General features: G+C 32.9%; 2 protein-coding genes across 2 annotated transcripts; both read right to left on the reverse strand.

The window, feature by feature from the left end:
- Window positions 1-288: 288 nt before the first annotated feature.
- LOC124821209 (flavonol synthase/flavanone 3-hydroxylase-like) lies at window positions 289-2,055 on the reverse strand. The gene is made up of 2 exons (XM_047293072.1): window positions 1,273-2,055; window positions 289-501 (listed from the first exon to the last, which is right to left on the reverse strand). Exons 1-2 carry the CDS (start codon window positions 2,053-2,055, stop codon window positions 289-291), a joined length of 996 nt encoding a protein of 331 aa, XP_047149028.1.
- Window positions 2,056-11,257: 9,202 nt separating this feature from the next.
- ZIGA4 (ARF GAP-like zinc finger-containing protein ZIGA4) lies at window positions 11,258-18,056 on the reverse strand. Its single transcript, XM_047293074.2, has 13 exons — window positions 17,708-18,056; window positions 17,338-17,399; window positions 16,608-16,695; window positions 16,457-16,518; window positions 16,254-16,350; window positions 15,380-15,838; window positions 13,812-14,456; window positions 13,426-13,545; window positions 13,215-13,328; window positions 13,038-13,124; window positions 12,490-12,619; window positions 12,242-12,287; window positions 11,258-11,660 (listed from the first exon to the last, which is right to left on the reverse strand). The coding sequence occupies exons 1-13, from the start codon at window positions 17,801-17,803 to the stop codon at window positions 11,606-11,608; spliced, it is 2,061 nt and encodes a 686-aa protein (XP_047149030.1). The 5' UTR covers window positions 17,804-18,056; the 3' UTR covers window positions 11,258-11,605.
- Window positions 18,057-20,505: the final 2,449 nt, after the last annotated feature.

Here is a 20,505-nt window from a genome sequence, read left to right on the forward strand (position 1 = left end):
AAGAGTTTGAAGTGACTCGACCTCGTATCCGAAACGGTTATTTTTGTAATTAGTATAATCTCCAATTTGTACTGATTTTTTTTTATTTCTTTGGTTTGAATCGTACCAGTGAAAAGCCACTAAATTTCTTCTCAAATCTTTAAATTTCTTTACTTTTTTTCTTATTCATTTTTTAAAGTTTTCTTACATAGAGTTTTGTTATTTTGAAATTGTGTGATAATTCTTGGATAAACTTTTGTGAATTGAGATTGTGTGATTGAGTGGTTGTTGACAGATGGTTTAGAATTGTTACTGGGGAAGCTTATTGAACTTACGATAGCGATACTGAGCGAAGGTTTTTGTTGAAAACTTGGGTGGATTCTGATAATTTGTGAGAGAAGGAATGGGTCCTATCACTGTCTCATGTGGAGGCACAACAAACACAGCCCATGACATCCGCGTTCGTTCCTTATTCACCAAGCTTCTATGTTCCACACTCTTGTATTTTCCGTTACTTAACACCTGTCACAATATTATAAAAATAAATAAAACCTTTTATTTAATGTGAGTACATATAACAATCCTATTAACTTAAAATGAACCATATTAATGTCACTCTAAACTAATACATTATTAAAGGTTAACACTAAAAACATTTTAAAAAATTATTTTTAAAATATGTGAACTTTAGTAACAATTTTTTTTTTAAATTACTACTTTTTCTCTATCACCAAAGTAGTTCCATTGATTTTATCACCTCTATCATTCACTCTCCCAAGACTTCACAAGTATGTGTCTAAATTCTTTATTATATTTTTATTGGTTTTCTATTAATTTTCAAAATACACCGGTTTTAAAATTTCATATAAAGTCAACATATTTTAAACCCATAGTAATTATTTCAATTAAAATAGAAAAGTTACAAGAAAAGAAAAAATAGGAAAAAATTTCATATGATATGTCTACATGAATAAAAAAAAGTAATAATACTTTGATAAGGTTTTTCATTTTGACATTCAAATGACAACCTATGAGTTTTATTAATAATTTTGTTCAATCAATCACATTGTATCATTCTATAAATTACTGATATAGTATCGTGTCAAATGAATGGATTTGACACTTTGGCGTGTCAAGGAACTGGTATTCTAAAAAAAATTATATATATTTATTTTAAAAATTTAGAAACTAAAATATATTAAAATTTCAAAAAAGAAAGAAATCTAATTTTACATCAAAATTTAAAAACTAAAATCATATTTGATAAAAAAAATCAATAAATAAATAGTTTACCTCTAATTGATCACCAACAAGAACCAAGAGTGCATCATGCAAGTAATTGACTGCAACCCAGTTATCATCCTTCCAAACTTGCAGACCTGGAACTTCGTTAGGAAGAAGTAACGTAAGGGCACTCATGTCAGTGTGAGGCTCAACGCCCAAAGCCAAATGTGGTTGTGGACATGTTGGATACATATTTATCTTCATTTCTAATTCTATCGATTCACCTCCCAACTCACTCTTCAAACCCTTCTTCTCCAACCCTAACCCTTCTGATAGAACCTCCAAAAGCTTCTCTGTTATCCTTAACATCTCCTTCCTGTAATTTTCTGTCACTTCCCTATAGGAACAAGGTTGTTTAGGCCACATCAGATAGTTCACCTTAGAAGGAGGATACATCAGATGAAAAAAATAATCAACCCACTCCACCTTTTCTTCAAGGTTTTTGCTCATTTTTGTGCCATAGCCTTCAAACTTACCATTGGAAGGATCATTTGCATAAGCCTCTTTCTCTTCTTGAGGGAGCCCGAAGAACTCCTCGCCAACCTCTTTCAAACTTTTGATCAATGTTTCTGATATGTTGTGGTCAGTTATTTGAAAGAATCCCCATTCACATGCAGCTTCGACTATTTCTTTCACTAAAAGATTATGTGGCTGAGATAGTGAGATTAGTGGCACACTCACACCTTCTATTGCTTTGCTGTTCTCTGGCCTTTCATTCGGTAAACGAATGAACTCTGGTGGAACCTCCTTCAGCTGCTTCAGAGCCAAACTCTGTATTCTTTTCACTTCCATTGACAACTTTCTTCAACATGCACACACGATAAAGAAGTGATTTTCTTTTACTCTTCCCCGATTACTTAACAACCCATTTTTTAAAATAATATGATCTTTTAAAAAAGATTAACTTTTATAAAATTTATTGAGTATCAAAATGTCATCTTTCTAGACAATGATAATGAGTATGTATAAATGTGTGCACCATTAATCGACCATTTTGTTTTACCTCGCAATCAATATAACCTAGGAATCATTCTAATATGGTATAGTCTTATTAAGCATTCAACCAAATCTAACACCATTGTATTCACTTTTCACTATAATTTGATTTTTTTCCTTCTATATGTGTACTGTGTATGTAATGATCTTTATAGAAGTAAATATGGTTTCTACTTTGGAAGTTAAATGATAAAAGTTAACTTATGTTTGAGTATATTTGAGAAATCAGTTTCTTTTAACAGTCAATTACTTCTATTAATAAATTAGATAGTTATGTTTGGAGAATTTTACAAGAAACTGTCAATATTTAATTAAATTAGACAGTTGTTTATTATTTACGTTTTAGTCTTATGTTTTAATATAACAAATAAATTTTGAAGTTATCAAATTTATAACTATAAGGCACCTTGAATTCAAATTATATTTATAAATCATTGAATAAATTTAGGAAGAGATTACTTTAAATACTATTAAAAACTAAGTTCATGATAAAGTACTAATGAAATACTAAGGTCATTGGATTGAATTAATCCAAATCCGTAGAATAAATCATTACGATATTATAAATTAAATTATAAGGTATGCATTTTATTTATTTATTTTAGGCTTAATAATTATTTTATTTTTATATTTGCTTCAATAATTCAATTCCCTTTCTTTATTAACTTTTGACTTAATGTGGTTCTTATATTTTTCTAAAAACATTAAATATAATTCTTTCTGTTAGATCAACTTTAACATGATTAAAAGATGATGAGTTATGTTAATACTATTATCCATTATTTATACACATTTATTATCTAATAAATTATTACATTTGTTACAATAATTTAACGCTTTCTCTATTTATCTCTAACTCCAAATATTTATGTTATATTTGTATTAACACTGTTTACAAGTTTATCAACTGATATATGCTATATAATCACCCTCTTTTTTATGTATTTCTTGTCTAAAAGACCATTCTAAAATGTGATGATGTATTGTTAAAAATATTTAAGTAATTTCTTTTAAGCAATCTCATCTTAAAATAACCACATCTACTAAATGTTGGCCACTCATCGCAATAAGAAAACTTTGTATTAAACTAACATTAGTTTTTTCTATTATTATTACGCATATAAAGTTTTATATTAATTTAATATTGTTTGATATTTTATTTATATAAATAAAAATCAACGTATTAAATATTTTTAAAAAATATACTAAAATATAAATGATTTATATTTTTTTTTATCAATTTTTATTTTTGACAAAAAATTGGCATAAATATTTGTAATAATATTTATAACTTAAATATTGAATCAAAAAAATTATTTTTTTATTTAAAATTAGTAATGTTATGATAATTCATAAAAGTCAAAACTTGTATAATTTATCTCTCGGTACATTCAAAAATATAATATAGTAACAATCATATTAGTTTATCTAAATTGTGTAACATCCCAAAATGTAACATAATACTATATCATAGATTAATCACATATAACAATATGATAAATCAGTTCTCCAAGAGTTAGTAAAGTATTTAACACTACAGTTATCCAAAAATAACTATAAAACTAAAAACTTTACAGAGTATCATAAGTCTAAAACAAAACATAGGAAATAAACCAAACAGTTCTACTACTAGGTTTATACAAATCATCACATACCGAACGGTTATAATACACCCTGTATAAATCGATCGGTTTACAAAAGATAAGCTAAGCCTAATAACCGAACTCCCTAGATCAAAATAGGATATTTTTCTTAACTTCTAAACCTCCAAACTTGATTCATAAGTTATTTTAAACCTATCCCACTAAACCTATTTCACATTGACCCCCAACTCACATTTTCACATACTTTCTTTCTCAAAACCAGAAAAGACCGAACACTCTACTGCAGAAAACTCCAAATCAGTTCACAAGTCTCGGCCAAACTCAGAATTTGAATACAATTCAATCAAACATAAAATTATTCATACATGCAAATGTTCAAACAGAAATTCCTGATACAAAAAAACATAATTAAATTACTAGCTTCCCTTACCTCTTAATTAGAAAACTCTCAGTGCGGAAACTCGCTCACCACCAAAAATCTTAGAAACTTGAGGTTCATCGATTGATGAAAAATAGACCAACCACAAGACCAGAAATGTGATCAGAATTTTAAGATAAGAAGATGATAAACACAGGCAACCAGAAACTTGGCTTGCATTTGCCAGAAAACAGAATTTCTAAGAAGAAGAAGAAGAACTTACCAGCTCAAACGAAGTCTAGATCGGTGCAAAGTGAAACTCTTGGCACCAAGAGGACTCAGCGCTGCCTGATTGATGATCGGAAGAAGAAGAAGTGATAATTTGTAGAGAAAAGAAGGAGAATTGTAGAGAGAAGGAGGAGAAAAGAGGTTAGGAAGTTTGGAGAGAAGAGGTCGATGCAGAAAGTGGCTTGAAGTTTTGAAAAATTTACTTATATACTACCGTCAAAAACCGATCGGCCACTCAGCTACACACACCTGTCTTCTACTTTCTAAATTTCTAAATCCTTACACTTATGCCTGGCTTCCACTCTCTGCTGAATTTAATGGTCATGACATTCTCCCTAACAACAAAAATTTTCGTCCTCGAAAATTGAACTTACCAGAGAACAAGTGAGAGTGCAATTCCTTCATGACATCTTCCACTTTCCAGGTGAAGTCACCTGTTCTCCTGTCCCAAATCACCTTAACTAAACTGATGGATTTTCCTCTAAGATTCTTGGTTAGGCTCTCAGCAATATTGACTGGCTGCATCTCAACCAAACGGTCTTCTCGTACTTGAATATCATCCACTTCCAATACGTGAGAAGGATCCGGTACATACTTTCTGAGTTGTGATACATGGAAAACCGAGTGAAGGTTGGCTAGTTGAGGAGGCAAGGCTATTTCATAAGCAACTGGTCCTATACGCCTTAAAATTTGATAGGGTCCAATAGATTTAGGAGATAGCTTCTTAGACCGAACGACTCTTCCAACGCCCGTAGTAGGATTTAATCTAAGGAAGACGTGATCTCCAACAGCAAACTCTAAAGGTCTTCTTCTACGATCGGCATAGGACTTCAGCCTACTCTGAAACGCTCTTAACCTTTCTTGAATTAATTTCACTTTCTCAGTCGTCTGTTGTACTAATTCTGACCTGGTCAACACTGATTCTCCTTCTTGAAACCAACAAAGAGGAGTTCTACACTTTCTTCCATACAAAGCTTCAAACGGTGCCATTCCAATGCTGGTCTGAAAACTATTATTGTAGGTGAATTCTATCAAAGGCAATACTTCATCCCAAACTCCCAAATGATCCAAGACACACGTTCTCAAAAAATCCTCAAGTGTTTGGATCGTCCTCTCTGACTGACCATCCGTTTGAGGGTGATAGGCCAAACTCAATTGCAACCGACTGCCCATCTCACTTTGCAAAGACTGCCAAAATCGAGACGTAAACCGAGGATCCCTATCGGAGATAATACTGGATGACACCCCATGTAACCGAACCACGATGTAGAGTTGAGCCAACTTGGTCATTGATATCTTCAAATTAACAACAAGGAAATGAGCACTTTTAGTTAACCGATCCACTATCACCCAAATAGCATCATGATTTCTGACCGTTCGGGGTAAGTAGGTAACAAAATCCATAGCAATGTTATCCCACTTCCACTTAGGAATTTCCAGTTGCTATAGTAAATCGCCCGGTATTTGATGTTCCACTTTGGCTCTTTAACAGGTTAAACATGACATCACAAATCGAGCCACATCACTCTTCATACTTGGCCACCAAAATGACTCCTTGAGGTCCTGATACATTTTAGTCATGCCTGGATGCATGCTAAAACGACTTTGATGTCCTTCCTCAAGGATCATTCTCTTCAACTCACCATCATTAGGTACACAAACTCTATCTCTGAACCTTAAGAGTCCATCCTTCCTTATCTTGAAATCTTTTCCTTGCTCAGAACCGATCAACTCCCTGTTCTTTTGTAGTTCAGCATCAGTCGACTGCATTTCTTGGATTCGTTCTAACAAGCTACTTGCCAACTTAAGACTGCAACACTTTAAACCACTCGGTTCCAACTCACAATGCAGTCTTAAGTCTCTAAAACTCTCAACCAACTTCAGCTCTCGCACCATCATGGCAGAAACATGAATAGCTTTTTTGCTCAATGCATCAGCTACAACATTAGCCTTTCCTGGGTGGTATAACAACTCAAACTCATAATCTTTCAAAAATTCCATCCACCTTCTCTGCCTCATATTCAGTTCCTTCTGATCAAATAGGTACTTAAGACTTTTATGATCACTGAATACTTCGAACTATGCACCATAAAGATAATGCCTCCATATCTTTAAGGCAAATACTACTGCTGCCAACTCCAGATCATGAGTTGGATAATTCTTCTCATGAGTTTTAAGTTGCCTTGAAGCATACGCAACCACCTTCCCTTCTTGCAACAGTACACAACCCAAACCTTGATAAGAGGCATCACAAAATACTCCAAAGGGCCTACTCGTGTCAGGAATAACTGATACTGGAGCACTTGTCAACTTTTGCTTTAACTCTTGAAAATTAGCTTCACACCAATCAGTCCAGGCAAAAGGTTGATCTTTTCTTGTCAATTGAGTTAATGGTGCTACTATCTTAGAGAATCCTTCAATGAACCGCCTATAGTAGCCCGCTAATCCCACAAAACTCTTGATCTTAGTGACTGAACGGGGTTTCTCCCATTGAAGCACAGCCTGTACTTTTGCAGGATCCATAGAGATACCGCCTGTTGATATTACATGCCCTAAGAATTGCACCTCTTCCATCCAGAAGTCACACTTAGACATTTTAGCATAAAGCTTTTTCTCCCTCAACACACCGAGCACTGTCCTAAGGTGATCCTCATGTTCTTCATCAATTTTAGAATAAATAAGTATGTCATCTATAAAGATGACAACGAATTTATCTAAGAATGGTCTGAACATATGGTTCATGTAATCCATGAATATAGCTGTAGCATTAGTAACACCGAACGACATTACTACATACTCACATACTCATAATGACCATACCGAGACCGGAAGGCTGTCTTCTGCACATCTTCTTCCTTAACCAAAATCTGATGATATCCAGACCTCAAATCTATCTTGGAAAACACAGTAGCCCCATATAATTGATCCAACAAATCATCAATCCTTGGTAAAGGGTACTTATTCTTAATTGTCAACTTGTTCAGCTGCCTATAATCTACACATAGTCGAGAACTTCCATCTTTCTTTTTAACCAGTAGCACAAGAGCACCCCACGATGATACGCTTGGCCGAATGAATTGTTTATCCATCAACTCTTCAATTTGCTTCTTGAGTTCAGCTAGCTCTGCTGGAGCCATTCTATAAGGGGCTATTGATACTGGCCCTACTCCTGACACCAAATAAATTGAGAATTCCACTTCTCTAGGAGGAGGCAATCCATGTATCTCTTCAGGAAAAACATCCAGAAATTCATTTACAACCGAACGGTCTTCCTTCTGCTTACACTACACCGAACCGTCCAAAACCGAACCGTCCAAACTCTGCTCACCCTGAACCACTTCCAAATGAGATAGTATCAAGAAGCAACTAGCACCTTTCATTATATCTTGCCTCAACTGACCGATTGCTAACGACTCTTCTTGCTCTTCATCTGGAAACAACAATTTCTTCTCACCTCAATCTATAAGAATGCGATTGGCAGCTAACCAATCCATTCCTAAGATTACCTCTAAACCTTAAAGAGGTAAACAAATCAGGTTCACTTTGAACCGACGACCTTCAACCACTATTGGACATTTAGCACAATAAGTAGTCGTCCTAACCTCCCCAGCTGCTGGGGTTGACACCACCAGATCAAACTGAAGAAGAAGAAGAAGAACTTACCAGCTCAAACGAAGTCTAGATCGGTGCAAAGTGAAACTCTTGGCACCAGGAGGACTCAGCGCTGCCTGATTGATGATCGGAAGAAGAAGAAGTGAGAATTTGTAGAGAGAAGAAGGGGAATTGTAGAGAGAAGGAGGAGAAAAGAACTCAGGAAGTTTGGAGAGAAGATGTGCATGCAGAAAGTGGCTCGAAGTTTTGAAAATTTTACTTATATACTACCATCAAAACCGATCGGCTACTCAGCTACACACACATGTCTTTCACTTTCTAAACTTCTAAATCCTTTCACCTACACTTGGCTTCCACTCTCTGCTGAATTTAATGGTCCTGACAAATTGAAAGTTAAAAATTTCAAAATTTAAATAAATTTATTGAAATAAAGCATTTTGAAAATATAAAAGATTTAAATAAAAATAATTTACATTTCAAGCATTTTAAATTTAAAAAATCTTAAAATTCCTCTTACAATTCCAAACACAAGGTTTAATAAGACAAAAATCCTTATTTTTAATAAGACTTGGTTTTTAAAAGTTCAAGTTCTTTAGGCACATTTTTAAAACAGTTAAAACCACTAGACATTTTGAAAGTATCGGAAATAACTTCATAACATGCTTGAATGATAGAATGTGTATGAAAAAAATTTGCTTCATCATTCAAGTCAGCAGAAGGTTTATAAGACATTATGTTCTCCATGAGACCAAGATGGACTTCTTCTTTCTTATTTTCTGATTCAATGATCAAGATCTTTTCATTTAGACATGAAATTTTGAACTTGTGTAGCTCTTTTTCTTAAGACCTCTAGCAGGTAGGATTAGTTCTTAGAATTTCATCAATGAGATCATACTTTTCAATGTTCTATCTATACTCTCATTTTCTTCAATTTTGAACAATTCATACAGAAGATTTAGAAGACTTAGTTTGTTTCCTTTTACTGCTTTTCATCCTTCCAATGTGATAACAAATGTGTCTCATGTCTATTTAACACACTTTAAAGAATGTACCATAGCATAGAATGATGCAGGGTCTAACATAACTTGACAATGGTATTTTTATTTTTATTAAATATGTTTAGTTTTTCAATGTTTAGTAAAAATTAGAATTAGTTTATTTCATAAACTTTTGACCAATTTAATTTTTCATATTTAGAATCACTTGGATTTATTTTTTTAACAAAATTTTGCATTGAAACAAAAATGTATCAAACGATGGATTCAAATACTATCATAAAATACGTTTGAAATATCAAATAAACCTAACAAAATTAATTAAAAAACTAAATCCACACATTTTTAAAGTTTGGAGATTAAATTAGACCAAAGTTTTAAGGAGAAATTATTTCTAATTTTCACTTAAATTTAAGAGATAAAAGTAAATTTAATTATTTATTCTTTAGTCCAAAACTCTCTCGGTATTGACTAATGATTTTTGTTATATAAAAAGTTGAGTTTAAAAAAAGACGTAAGTTTTTATACAACTCATAACCATAACTTTATTAAACCACTTAATTATATGATCGGTTACTTTAATTTAATGCAAAAAAAATATCAAGAATGAAAATGCTAAAGAGAGAGAAAATATGTAAACAATTGATTTTATACTAGTTCTTAGAGTTATATTCAACTATAACTAATCTCACACTAAAATAAGAATTTCTACAACGTCCAACCAACACATTGAAGGTAAACAACTAATGAAATTACATCTTGAACCCTACAAGATTGGTTTTCACACCTAATAATACTCTTACTACACTAAATTTAGAAATCCTATCTAAAGACAATTTAAGAACTCAAATGAATACAAAAAATGAAAACAAAAATCACTTGAAACAAGATAATCACAGTGAAAAAGAATAAACTAGGTGAAGATCTATTTTTCTCTTCAAACAGATATTGATCCCATATTTTTCCAAAGAGAGAGCTTCAAGAATAGTTTTCAGCTCAATTTTGAACTCTCTCAATAGAAAAGATTCCTAAAACTTATGTTTTTATTTCATGTAAAATGATTTTGAAATGAGAGAATTACTCAGATTTTAAGCTGTTTATTTTAATGGATTAAAATTTCATTTTAATATATTAATTTCACTGGTGGTATTTATCAGTTAGCTCGTTATTTTAACATTAAAACAAAAAAAAATTCAAAGTCTTTATAGAGCTTAAGAAATTTTAATTTATTCAAAATTCGTTTTACATATTAAAATGAAAAGTTCATAACTATTCATGGCTAAAAGTGATTCTAATCAATTAACCATATTATCTAATCGGTTAAAAGGCCTTCTGCAATCATTCTATATACCCATATAATTTTTTTAACACATTAAAACATCTTTTAATCAATTAAAACACATCCTATCACCAAGACAAACTCTAATACATTTTGAAAACATTTCTAATTGCTATTATAAGATCGAATCACGAAAGAGAAACTTAAACGGATCCTAATCAACACAACATAACCTAAAATCGTATTGAAGTCTTCATGAACAAATTCAATCTTCAAATCCTTCAAGAGAGATGTTAGATTCATCAAATATACCATAGTTCCAACAATTTTAATCTAGTAGAATATGATTGCCTTTCTCTACCACGTCTAAATAAAGCATCCTCTTGTTCTAGTAATCATACTTTAAGCATTAAAACATAGGCGGACAATTGATTACACGACCTTCAAACTCCATGAATCTTGTTATAGGATCATGTCTCTTATCCTGTTAAAATAGTTATCCCAAGAGGTTGTTTTAATTCATATAGCAAATTAGATGGATTAGGTAGAGTTTACGACCCCTTTTTGACATCATTAAAAGGTAAATGGATGACCCAGTAAAAACAGTGAGTGGTTGATTAAAATTAATTACAAGCTCAATCCTATTCGATCAATGTAATAAATATTCAATTCAATTATGCATTGACTTTTCTTTCATAAACGTAATAAAATTTCAAAGATTAAATTTAAAAACATTAAAAAAATTTGTAAACATTCAATATTAGAATCTTGAAATCGTCCACAGTTAATGGGAAAGTCGTTATAATTTTAAAAATGATAGATTGATCATCTATCATCTATAAATAAAATAGAGAAACACTGATTAAACCAAGAAAAAAAAAACAAACGTAACCCCGCATTAAACATATATTGGCTAGGTGTTGTCCATCTGAAGCTCTCATATACTTACAATTATATTTTAATTATGAACAAAGGTGGAATACCCTCAATCGTCGCTAAAATGGTGAAGTTCAATCCCAGCCAGATCACAAATAAACGTCAAGAAATCTAATGTCACTCAATTCCAGTACTGCAAATGCTGTATCAGGGCCGAATAATACCTGGGACTAACAATGAAAGGCACTACTCCACTTTTGCTCCCACAAAGCATTAAATGATTCCACGCCCAACTACTACCAATAAATTTCTATATGAAAGGAACGGCGTCATCCTATGCAAAAGGATTTCCCCCAAATGAAGCAACTGGTTCTGGTGTCTGGATGTTCCTGTAAATGTGCAACTCAGTCAATGAATACATACACACGATAGACCACTTCTTTTGACAACATTAGAAGAAAGACAACATTGTAATATACTACTGTATCAAAACCATATATGAAACATGCACAACAGATCTATTAAAGATGGAACTTCGGATATAAATAATCTTTGAAGACAAGTTGCTCAATGAAAGATGTTCATTCAGTGGATCACACCAAGCAGCCAACTTCCTCTTCCTTTCAGATCTATATGAAATTCATTCTATATACTGCTGCATGGCCAATCGTATCTACAAAAAGGGTGTTTAATGCATAAGCTTGTAGACCAAGATACCATTTACTTGCCTGATACCCTTGTGAGTTTCGTAGTGTAAGTGTCATTTTGATGAATTGATTGTGCACCAATGATATCACTAGATTACAATTACAGCTAAGAAACAGATGCAGAAAGTTTCCAGTCTCGGTAGAAAGAATGATATCCAAAAGGAGAAAACCCATAAATTTCAATAGCTTGCAACCAACATATACAAAAATAAAGACGATGAAAAAAGAAACGCAGAGGGGAAACGATCTTGTATTCAACTTACTGTATTTGAGAACCTGGTGATTGCACAGCCATGAATGACAAACCACCTAAATCAAATTATCAACACATGAAAAATAGTATTACAGTAAGAAAATTGCATTGAAACAATTATTTGAATTGCATTTACTAGAGTGATATAGAAAACATACTGGATAATTCAAGACAGTAAAGAAATGAAAGTATGTAAGACTAAAATATTTTATTGGACAAATAATGTTTCAATATTCCCTAGATGTTTTCAAGCACTACCTTCTCCAGAAGAGGAAATAAAAGGGGTCACCGTGTTTTGGGGAAGCCAAGATTCAGCTATACCACTATGGAAGGAGGTTGGAAACAGGGAATCTGGCAGTGCATCTTGCAAAGAGCTCATATCAAGAAACTGAAATTGAAATACCAGACGTGTTAGATATAATACGTGACCGAAGGTAAGTCACAATCTCACTGTCTTCTACATCTCATGATTCAAATTGTCATATTGGTATCTTTTCCATAGGCAGTAACACCAGAGTATTGGAATCCATGCAACAAGGATAAACTAAAACCCTTTAGATTTTTTGAGCTGTGCGGTGAAATTTCAATTCAGAACATTAAAATGAACCAGATAGAAAGGCTGCAAGTTATAATGCCAGATTGAAAGGGTTAAAATCACATGCTAGGAACATTGAAGAGAAAGATCACAGGAACTATCACCGATGAGTTAAAATTTTGCAGAAATATCATGTAGGAACCAGTTTAATGAGGTAATACTAGAAATATTAAACAGACAAACAGCTAGCTATTCACTGTTCTTGACGTACCATATTGTTGTGAGCTACATCAGATTCATCAGGAAAATCAAATGGATTAGTTGATTTACATTTCGTTCCAATAGGTTCAATGTCTCCCTGAAAGAAGAAAGAGTATTAAAGACCAAAATTTTTTAAAACCTATCACTTTATAAATAAGAAATTTTCAATCAACCTAAGAAAACTAACCATTGAAGGAAGCATGGATGGTGGATATTCTGAATCATTGACATGCGATGGGATGTCATGATTTTCAAATGCATCAACAGGGACAATGCCTTTAACACCATCACTTTTGGACCCCTGATTTTTTAAAAAGGAAAAGGTGGGTGAGTGAATAAAATAGGAGAGCTTGTGAATTCTACAAGCTCATAATGTAATTAAGGATAAGTATAACAACCTCAGACTCTCTTAATCCCAAAATTTGATTATCAGCTGAGGGAAAATTGTGCAATTGTAATCCTTGACTTAGGGCATCCACAGGATGATGGCCACCATAATCTTCAAATGCATTCCATGGCTATACAAAGTACAAAAAACACATGAAACCTTACACAAGTTTTTAATGTACTCCATGAGATCTTTCAATTCAACCAGGAACAAATGCAACGGTGTCCATAAAATTATTCATTTCTGAACAGACACAACATACAAAACCTTAAATAAGTTTCAATCTATTCTATAATATCTTGAAATTTCTCCACAAAAAAAAAAAAAAAGCAAGGGAAACAAATTTCCTTCATAAGAATCCAAAACCAGCCATTGACCAAAAACTCTTGTACTTACTTGAGTGTTTGCTGATATAGCGGAAACTTGTTCTTCACTATTCCACACACCATCATTCCATAAATTAGATGTAAGTGAAGAATGTATACTGCCACTTGAAAATTCAAAAGATGGCCATTGTGTGTTTGCATTTGAAGTGGAAAACGGATCAAATCTTTCTTGTAAAGATTTAGCACTTAAGGGTACAGTAGCTGGAATTTCCATTTGTGCAGTGGATGAGGTGCTCTGAGGCATGTCAAAAGTTGCCCATCCTTCATTTTTAGGGACAGATAAATCCAGTGCCTTTTCATTTGAGTTTACAGTGGAAGGCTTCTCAGAGAGATCCGCAAAAAATTCAATGGATGCAGGTTGGGATGCTTGAGGAAGTTGATTGTCATTGAAAAATGGAACTGCAGATGAAAAGGATGATTGAAACAGATCCACTGTTGGAGCTTGAGATGCCGCTGCTGCTGATTCAAATGATGCCTTGGAGAGGTCCATGCTAACAGATCTTGTAGGACCAGGTGGTCGTGGGATGCCAAATGCTTTATTCTGAAGTGGTTCTGAAGGTTGAACTGGTTCAGAGAAAAAATCAACTAAACTGCCAGAATTATAAGATCTCAAGGATGAAATTTTGTTGTCTCCTGATTGTTCTGATGCAGTTATCTGAGGTATGAGTGCAAATTAATATCATGCAAAGAGAAAACACCCAATCAGCTTTCTACAGAAACAAGGACTTGGAAAGTGCAATAAACACGATCGTTAACAGAGAATATTCAACAAGTAGTTTGAATCTATGTTTTAAATCCCTGATAACAGAGTGTAGTGGTCAGCCTAGAAATGCTTTAGTAAGATAGCATCCAATGGCATAACTATTATTTTGAATTTGTTTATAGTTCATATAAAGTACACAATACACATTAGTTCTCAAAAGTGATAAAAACTGCCCAATATTACTAAATTCAAACCTGATATTAGTTTATTATTTTCAGTATTACTAGATCTACAGATTTCAATTTTGAAATTAAAATCCCAAAAATAGCCAAAAAAAAAATCCCTAACGTCTCTGTTCAGAACTGCACCTCTATAGCACCACAATGTTTCAGTAACGCAGCCAGCTATTTGGTCTTCTACCGCAGCTAAACTAAATTGCTCTGTGTCTGCTATATAAAACCTGGGTTTGAAGAATACTCATGCTAAGCTCATGGTTATTTTAGAAAGGTGATATTTGGATGTTTGGAGTTAAACAAGAGGTAGTAATGGAAAACACCATATCTCAACATTTTAATACATCTCTGAATGGTGCTGACCAATCAAAAAATCCATTCTTAATAAGACACTTGGACTCAATTTTCTCTCTGTACCAGATTTGTTATCCTGCTGCCCTGAAAAGTTGATCTGATTATCTCCACAAATCCCAAAATGTAATGCTTCACTAGTAATATTTTTATTATTCCTTGACAAAAATAAAAATAACTTTAGATACATAATTTTACATGATAATAATTTTCATTATAAACTAGAAACAGCTTGCAAGCAAAATATGTTTTTTATTCATATAGGAACAGAATATTCCAATTGTCTGATACCTGTGGAGGACGAAATCCATTTCCATCTCTCTTGGCATTGACATTAGTTTCCAGAGATGCATTTCTTGCGTGGTACCACACATCTTCACTCGAACTGGAACCAGAGCGCCTTTGATAGGATGGACTGCTAATCTTAATATCTTTATAGGAATTGGGTGACTGAACATCAGATTTGAATTGTTCGCCACCACTAAAAACAGAAAAGTCAGAAATTCTTGGACCAGATCCTTCATTTGCAAATCTGTCATCATATGCATGATCACTGAAGCGGCCAGGACTGTAGATAATACTAGATATTTTCCCTTCATATCGAGCTTTATCTGAACCAGGCTTCCTGGTGAGTGCAGCTGCTTGTTTTCCATACTTCCGATCCTCATACTGATAATCATATGGAGGACTTTGAGAATATGAATGATAAGAACTAGCACGCCTAACCTCATCTTCATGAATTCCAGGGCTCTACAGTTAATTGCAAATATAAATGTTCAGAAATTAACCAAAGGATTAAATTAACTTGGACTACAAGGATAGTTAATGCAATTAATTATGTAAAGCTGTTTACCTTAGTAATTGCTAAGGCACCATATACTTCATTACATTGACAAATTTAAGTTTCATTAAATAATTATATGCATAATAGTAAGAAAAAGATCAGTGTGATTGATCATCTTCATTTTTTTATTTCTGCAAAATGAATTGAATAGAACAATTATAATAATAATATTATTATAATTTATAATTTATTATTATTATATATTTAGAACAAGGAAAGCCCAAAAACTATCATAAACCACAAAAATATTTCGAGAAATGCAGGGGAAGAATAAGCAATGCTACTCTCTAGAAAAAAAAACAGTATTTAAGTATATATTGCCTGTGCATCTCTTGGGGGCTTTTCTGAAGACTTCACTGCAGCATATCTTCCATCCACATATACACTCTTTATAAATTCCCTTACTTTATCAACATTGCTGCAAAAAGCATGAGATCATAATACACAATAAGTAAAACATATTAATAGGGGTACATCAAAGGTTACTTAAATAGCTTTAACAGCAAACCATGCAATAATTATACCTGTTATCTGGCAACCGCTGCCTTTGGAAGTCCCAATTTTTCAAGTATATTTCCCTTGCACGCTAAGTTAAAGAGCCACAGTGAAATCTTATTTCAACAATGAAACATAGGCACATTTCAAAGTCGAAAAGAAGAAAATTCACCCTTTTACCTGGTTACCCCCAATTTGAAGAGCATCGACTTCTTGCGAAGTGAACTTTGCCATTGAGACAGACTTCACACGATGAGTAAACTCACGACTGCATGACATAAAAATAATCAGGTGATTTTGAGAATAATGCAATATGTAGAATTACTACAACAACAATCACAAACATGCCCTTTCTAACTAGATGAATTTGACACCAAGAAAAACATTAAAAGGAATACAAAATTGATTATATTATAAAGCATAACCGATCACTATTCTAGACGCAAACAAAGCTTAATATTGATTATAAGATTAATTCATATTATATGAACATAGTTTAATATACTAAACATACAAGGCTTTCACTTTTTCTATGATTTCAACCCATGTTAAAATGTTCAAAAGTAAAGCACAAATTTATAAGAAGACCATTATGGAATTAAATATTTTCTCAAATTATTATGAAGTACTGCAGGACACAGTTTCTTTTTATTAAAAAAACAGAAAGAAATTAGTGTAGTTAGCGGAATAATGCACTTTCATGATTATTTTCCACCACAAGAGTATCTAACATTCAATGACATTCATGTTCTGACTTAAAAGTACATATAAAAAATTAGCCTAAACTTGACACCAAGCCTCAATTTTTTTTTTTTCTGAATCAAAATCCCATCTCCTTCAATCATTGAGGACTGACAAGGAAACCAAAGGAAGAAACATAAACAAGATAATAAAGTGAAAAGGAACTCACTGTATTCCACTGCATGTCATGCAAATGAAAGTCCAAAAACTTGTACATACATATTGTGGTCCCTGTAAAAGTGACGGGAGATGCATTAGCTAGAAACCATCACATAACAATGACAAAAATGGTTCACAAGTTATTTTCTCAACTACTCTGTAGCAAAAGAGTAAAACATCATATAAACATCATTCTGGTAACTTGTCCAATCCTTCTAAGTTCTCAACAACCATTCCCACTTCAACTGAAAGGCTTAAGACTTGTTCAACTTCAAATTAATCATAAAAGCCAAAGCCCAAAACTTAAGAAACTACAACACAGTTTCACTAAAGCAAGGAGAAAAACGAAAACCAAATTCAAATACAGGAGTTGAATTTACCAAGCTGTTGCAGTTGATACATCTTCGATTTGGGGGAAGCTTCATGAGACCTCTGATAATTTTCTCATTCTTCTCTTCTTCCTTTCTGCTTCCCATCACCAAACCCCAAATCAGAAACAAATAAACCCTAGAAACTGCAATCGAAGTCACAGCGAGAAAAAAAAATGAGAATATTCAAACTTCCGAAACAGAGAACGGATTTTTTCCACCACCAAATAGTGGTGGCAGCGTTCGATCTAGGGTTTTGGGGTTCCTGAATTGGGGAAAGGTAGAAGGCGAAGAACCCAAAAACCCTTTGTGAGTTGTTTGGTTCACATAAAATGGGTGATCCAGGGAACAGGAAAATACAAGTAAGAGAAACTTTGCTTTGTCACGTTTTTTAAATTTAAATTTTGTCGGATGTTTTACATGAATGTTACCAATAATTTTATTTTGACATAAAGTGATAAACCATATTATTTTTCTTTCATGACATAAGTCATAATGTATTATATTACACAGCTCAATGACAAAAATGCCAACAGTACAGAGTTGAACAGCACTAATTAAGAAAATAAAAAGTAGGTAAAAACATGTTTTTTAATTAAAAAATATTATATAACAAAAAATATATTTATTTTTCTTTATTCATACTTGCTTTACTCTTAATCATAATTTTTTAAGACATATTAATAAAATTAATAAAATAATATAAGTTATTTGATTATTGATTACATATCTAAAGCTTTGCCTTATTTGTCCTTAATGAGCTTTATTAAGGAGTTAATTTGTTTCTTGATTGGAGGGAACAAGGTTCTGATCCTGTATTGTATGATTTGAATCATGAATTCAATGTTTTTTTTATTATTAAGCAAAATAATATTAGAAATATTTTATAATAAATAATAATGGAAATGGATTTGTAATTTACTCTTGCTTTTTTATTTTGTAAGTTATATTATTTATAAACCAACTTTTAGTTTTTATTATTTGAAAATATGTAACATCTCAGTTTAATAGTATGAAACTATCACAATGAAACATAACATAAATGTTAAAAGAATAACTAGGTAAAACAAACATTTCACAAGAAAGATATCTACTTCTGTAGATCCATCTAACTACACATCTACTTCACCCTCACCACTCGCTAGAGCAATTGTAAAGAGTTTTTCTTAAACTCATACCAATTAGGTGATCATTGCAAAAGAGAAGAACAACACAAAAGCAAGGATAACCTGAATACAAGACAAATCATATCACCTTTATAACATAGCATACACAAATCATTTATATCACATACATCAACCCAAACATCTTAATATACAAAGACCTAAACTGACTATCCGGATATTGTATGGAATGTCGAGTTACAGAGGTTCCTGCACTTGTGGTGGTCTCTACTGCTCTACAGAGTCATTGCCAATGAGTTTCACCATACCACACACAATGTTAGTCCTCAAACGCCCCTTTGCCAAATGGAGAAAGGCCCCTCAGGATCGAACCTCCTACTATTCTCACGACATGACTCTTCACTCTCTACTTGAGCATGGATGATCATTAGAATGTCAGAATAAACCCTAGCTTAACTTCGATCATTCATACTATCAATACTTGAAACCACCACCAAAAAGTTCCTCCTTCGAACTCATTTTCATAACTTTGAAACCATTGATATCACTTCACCTTTACATTGAATCCATTTGAAACCATATACACATATCCTTCACTTTCACATAGCATAATATATCAATCACACCTTAAAGTATCAATGTAATTATCTTTTATTAAGAAAATAAGAGAAAAGAACACAAAATTGATCATCATTATATAACATACATAATCATATACATAACCTTGTTTCCAATTCAAATTATAAATCAATTCATACTTTACAATAAGTATTATAAACCAATCATTCAAACAATCACATACATTGAATACACCTTAAGGAGTATATAAAAACTTAGTTGAAAATATGATATTTTCGCTCAACCACCAAATCTGTTCGCTTAGCTAAAAGTGTCTGACAGGTCACTCGCTCAACAACCATGACTCGCTCTACGAATACAAAATAGTGAGTTATACTCGCTCAGTGACTACACTCACTCAGTGACTACACTCACTCAGTGACTACACTCACTCAGCGATTGCATTCGCTCAGCTACAAGTGTTCTGCTCGCTCAATGGATACACTCGCTCAGCTAGATTGTATAATTCTACAGCACCAAAACTGAATAATTTGCACCCTTCAACCCCTCATGACTTATCCTATGCATCTTTCCCAACTTCTAACACTCATAGGTTGTATTCTAAACTAAAACGAACCTAAACATATTTGTATCATCCAACTTAAACTAGTTCTTAACTGTTTTACAACCAGAGTTTAACTTAAAAATAATTAAAACCTCTCTTTAGAGACCAAAATTTAGTTCTACAAGTTCTAGCTCATTTTTTTTATCAACTTAGGGACTCTAACAAGTTCTACAAGTTCTAGCTCATTTTTTTATCAAATATAGGTGAAGGTTGAGGAGGAGGCAGTTGGTACTGGTCATCGTTTGAGCTTATTGGAATAATAGATGCTATCAGAGGAGTGCTTGAGGACATATCTTTAGACTCTATTTGAGAATAACATGTAATGACTATACATTTCCTTTTGGGAGGAGGCTCAACAACAGTCGCTTCCTTAGACGCTTGGGAGTGTTTCTTGGACATTTGGGAGAAAGACTAGAGTTGTTTAGTGGCAAGTCAATTATCAGAGTTTGATTTCTCTTCAGGACGCTCCATGGTGGAAGAAGGTTTCTTTAGCTTCTTTGCCT

This window comes from Vigna umbellata, chromosome 4, assembly GCF_029865625.1.
Source record: "Vigna umbellata cultivar VRB3 chromosome 4, Vumbellata_1.0, whole genome shotgun sequence".
In the NCBI taxonomy this organism is placed as follows: domain Eukaryota; kingdom Viridiplantae; phylum Streptophyta; class Magnoliopsida; order Fabales; family Fabaceae; genus Vigna; species Vigna umbellata.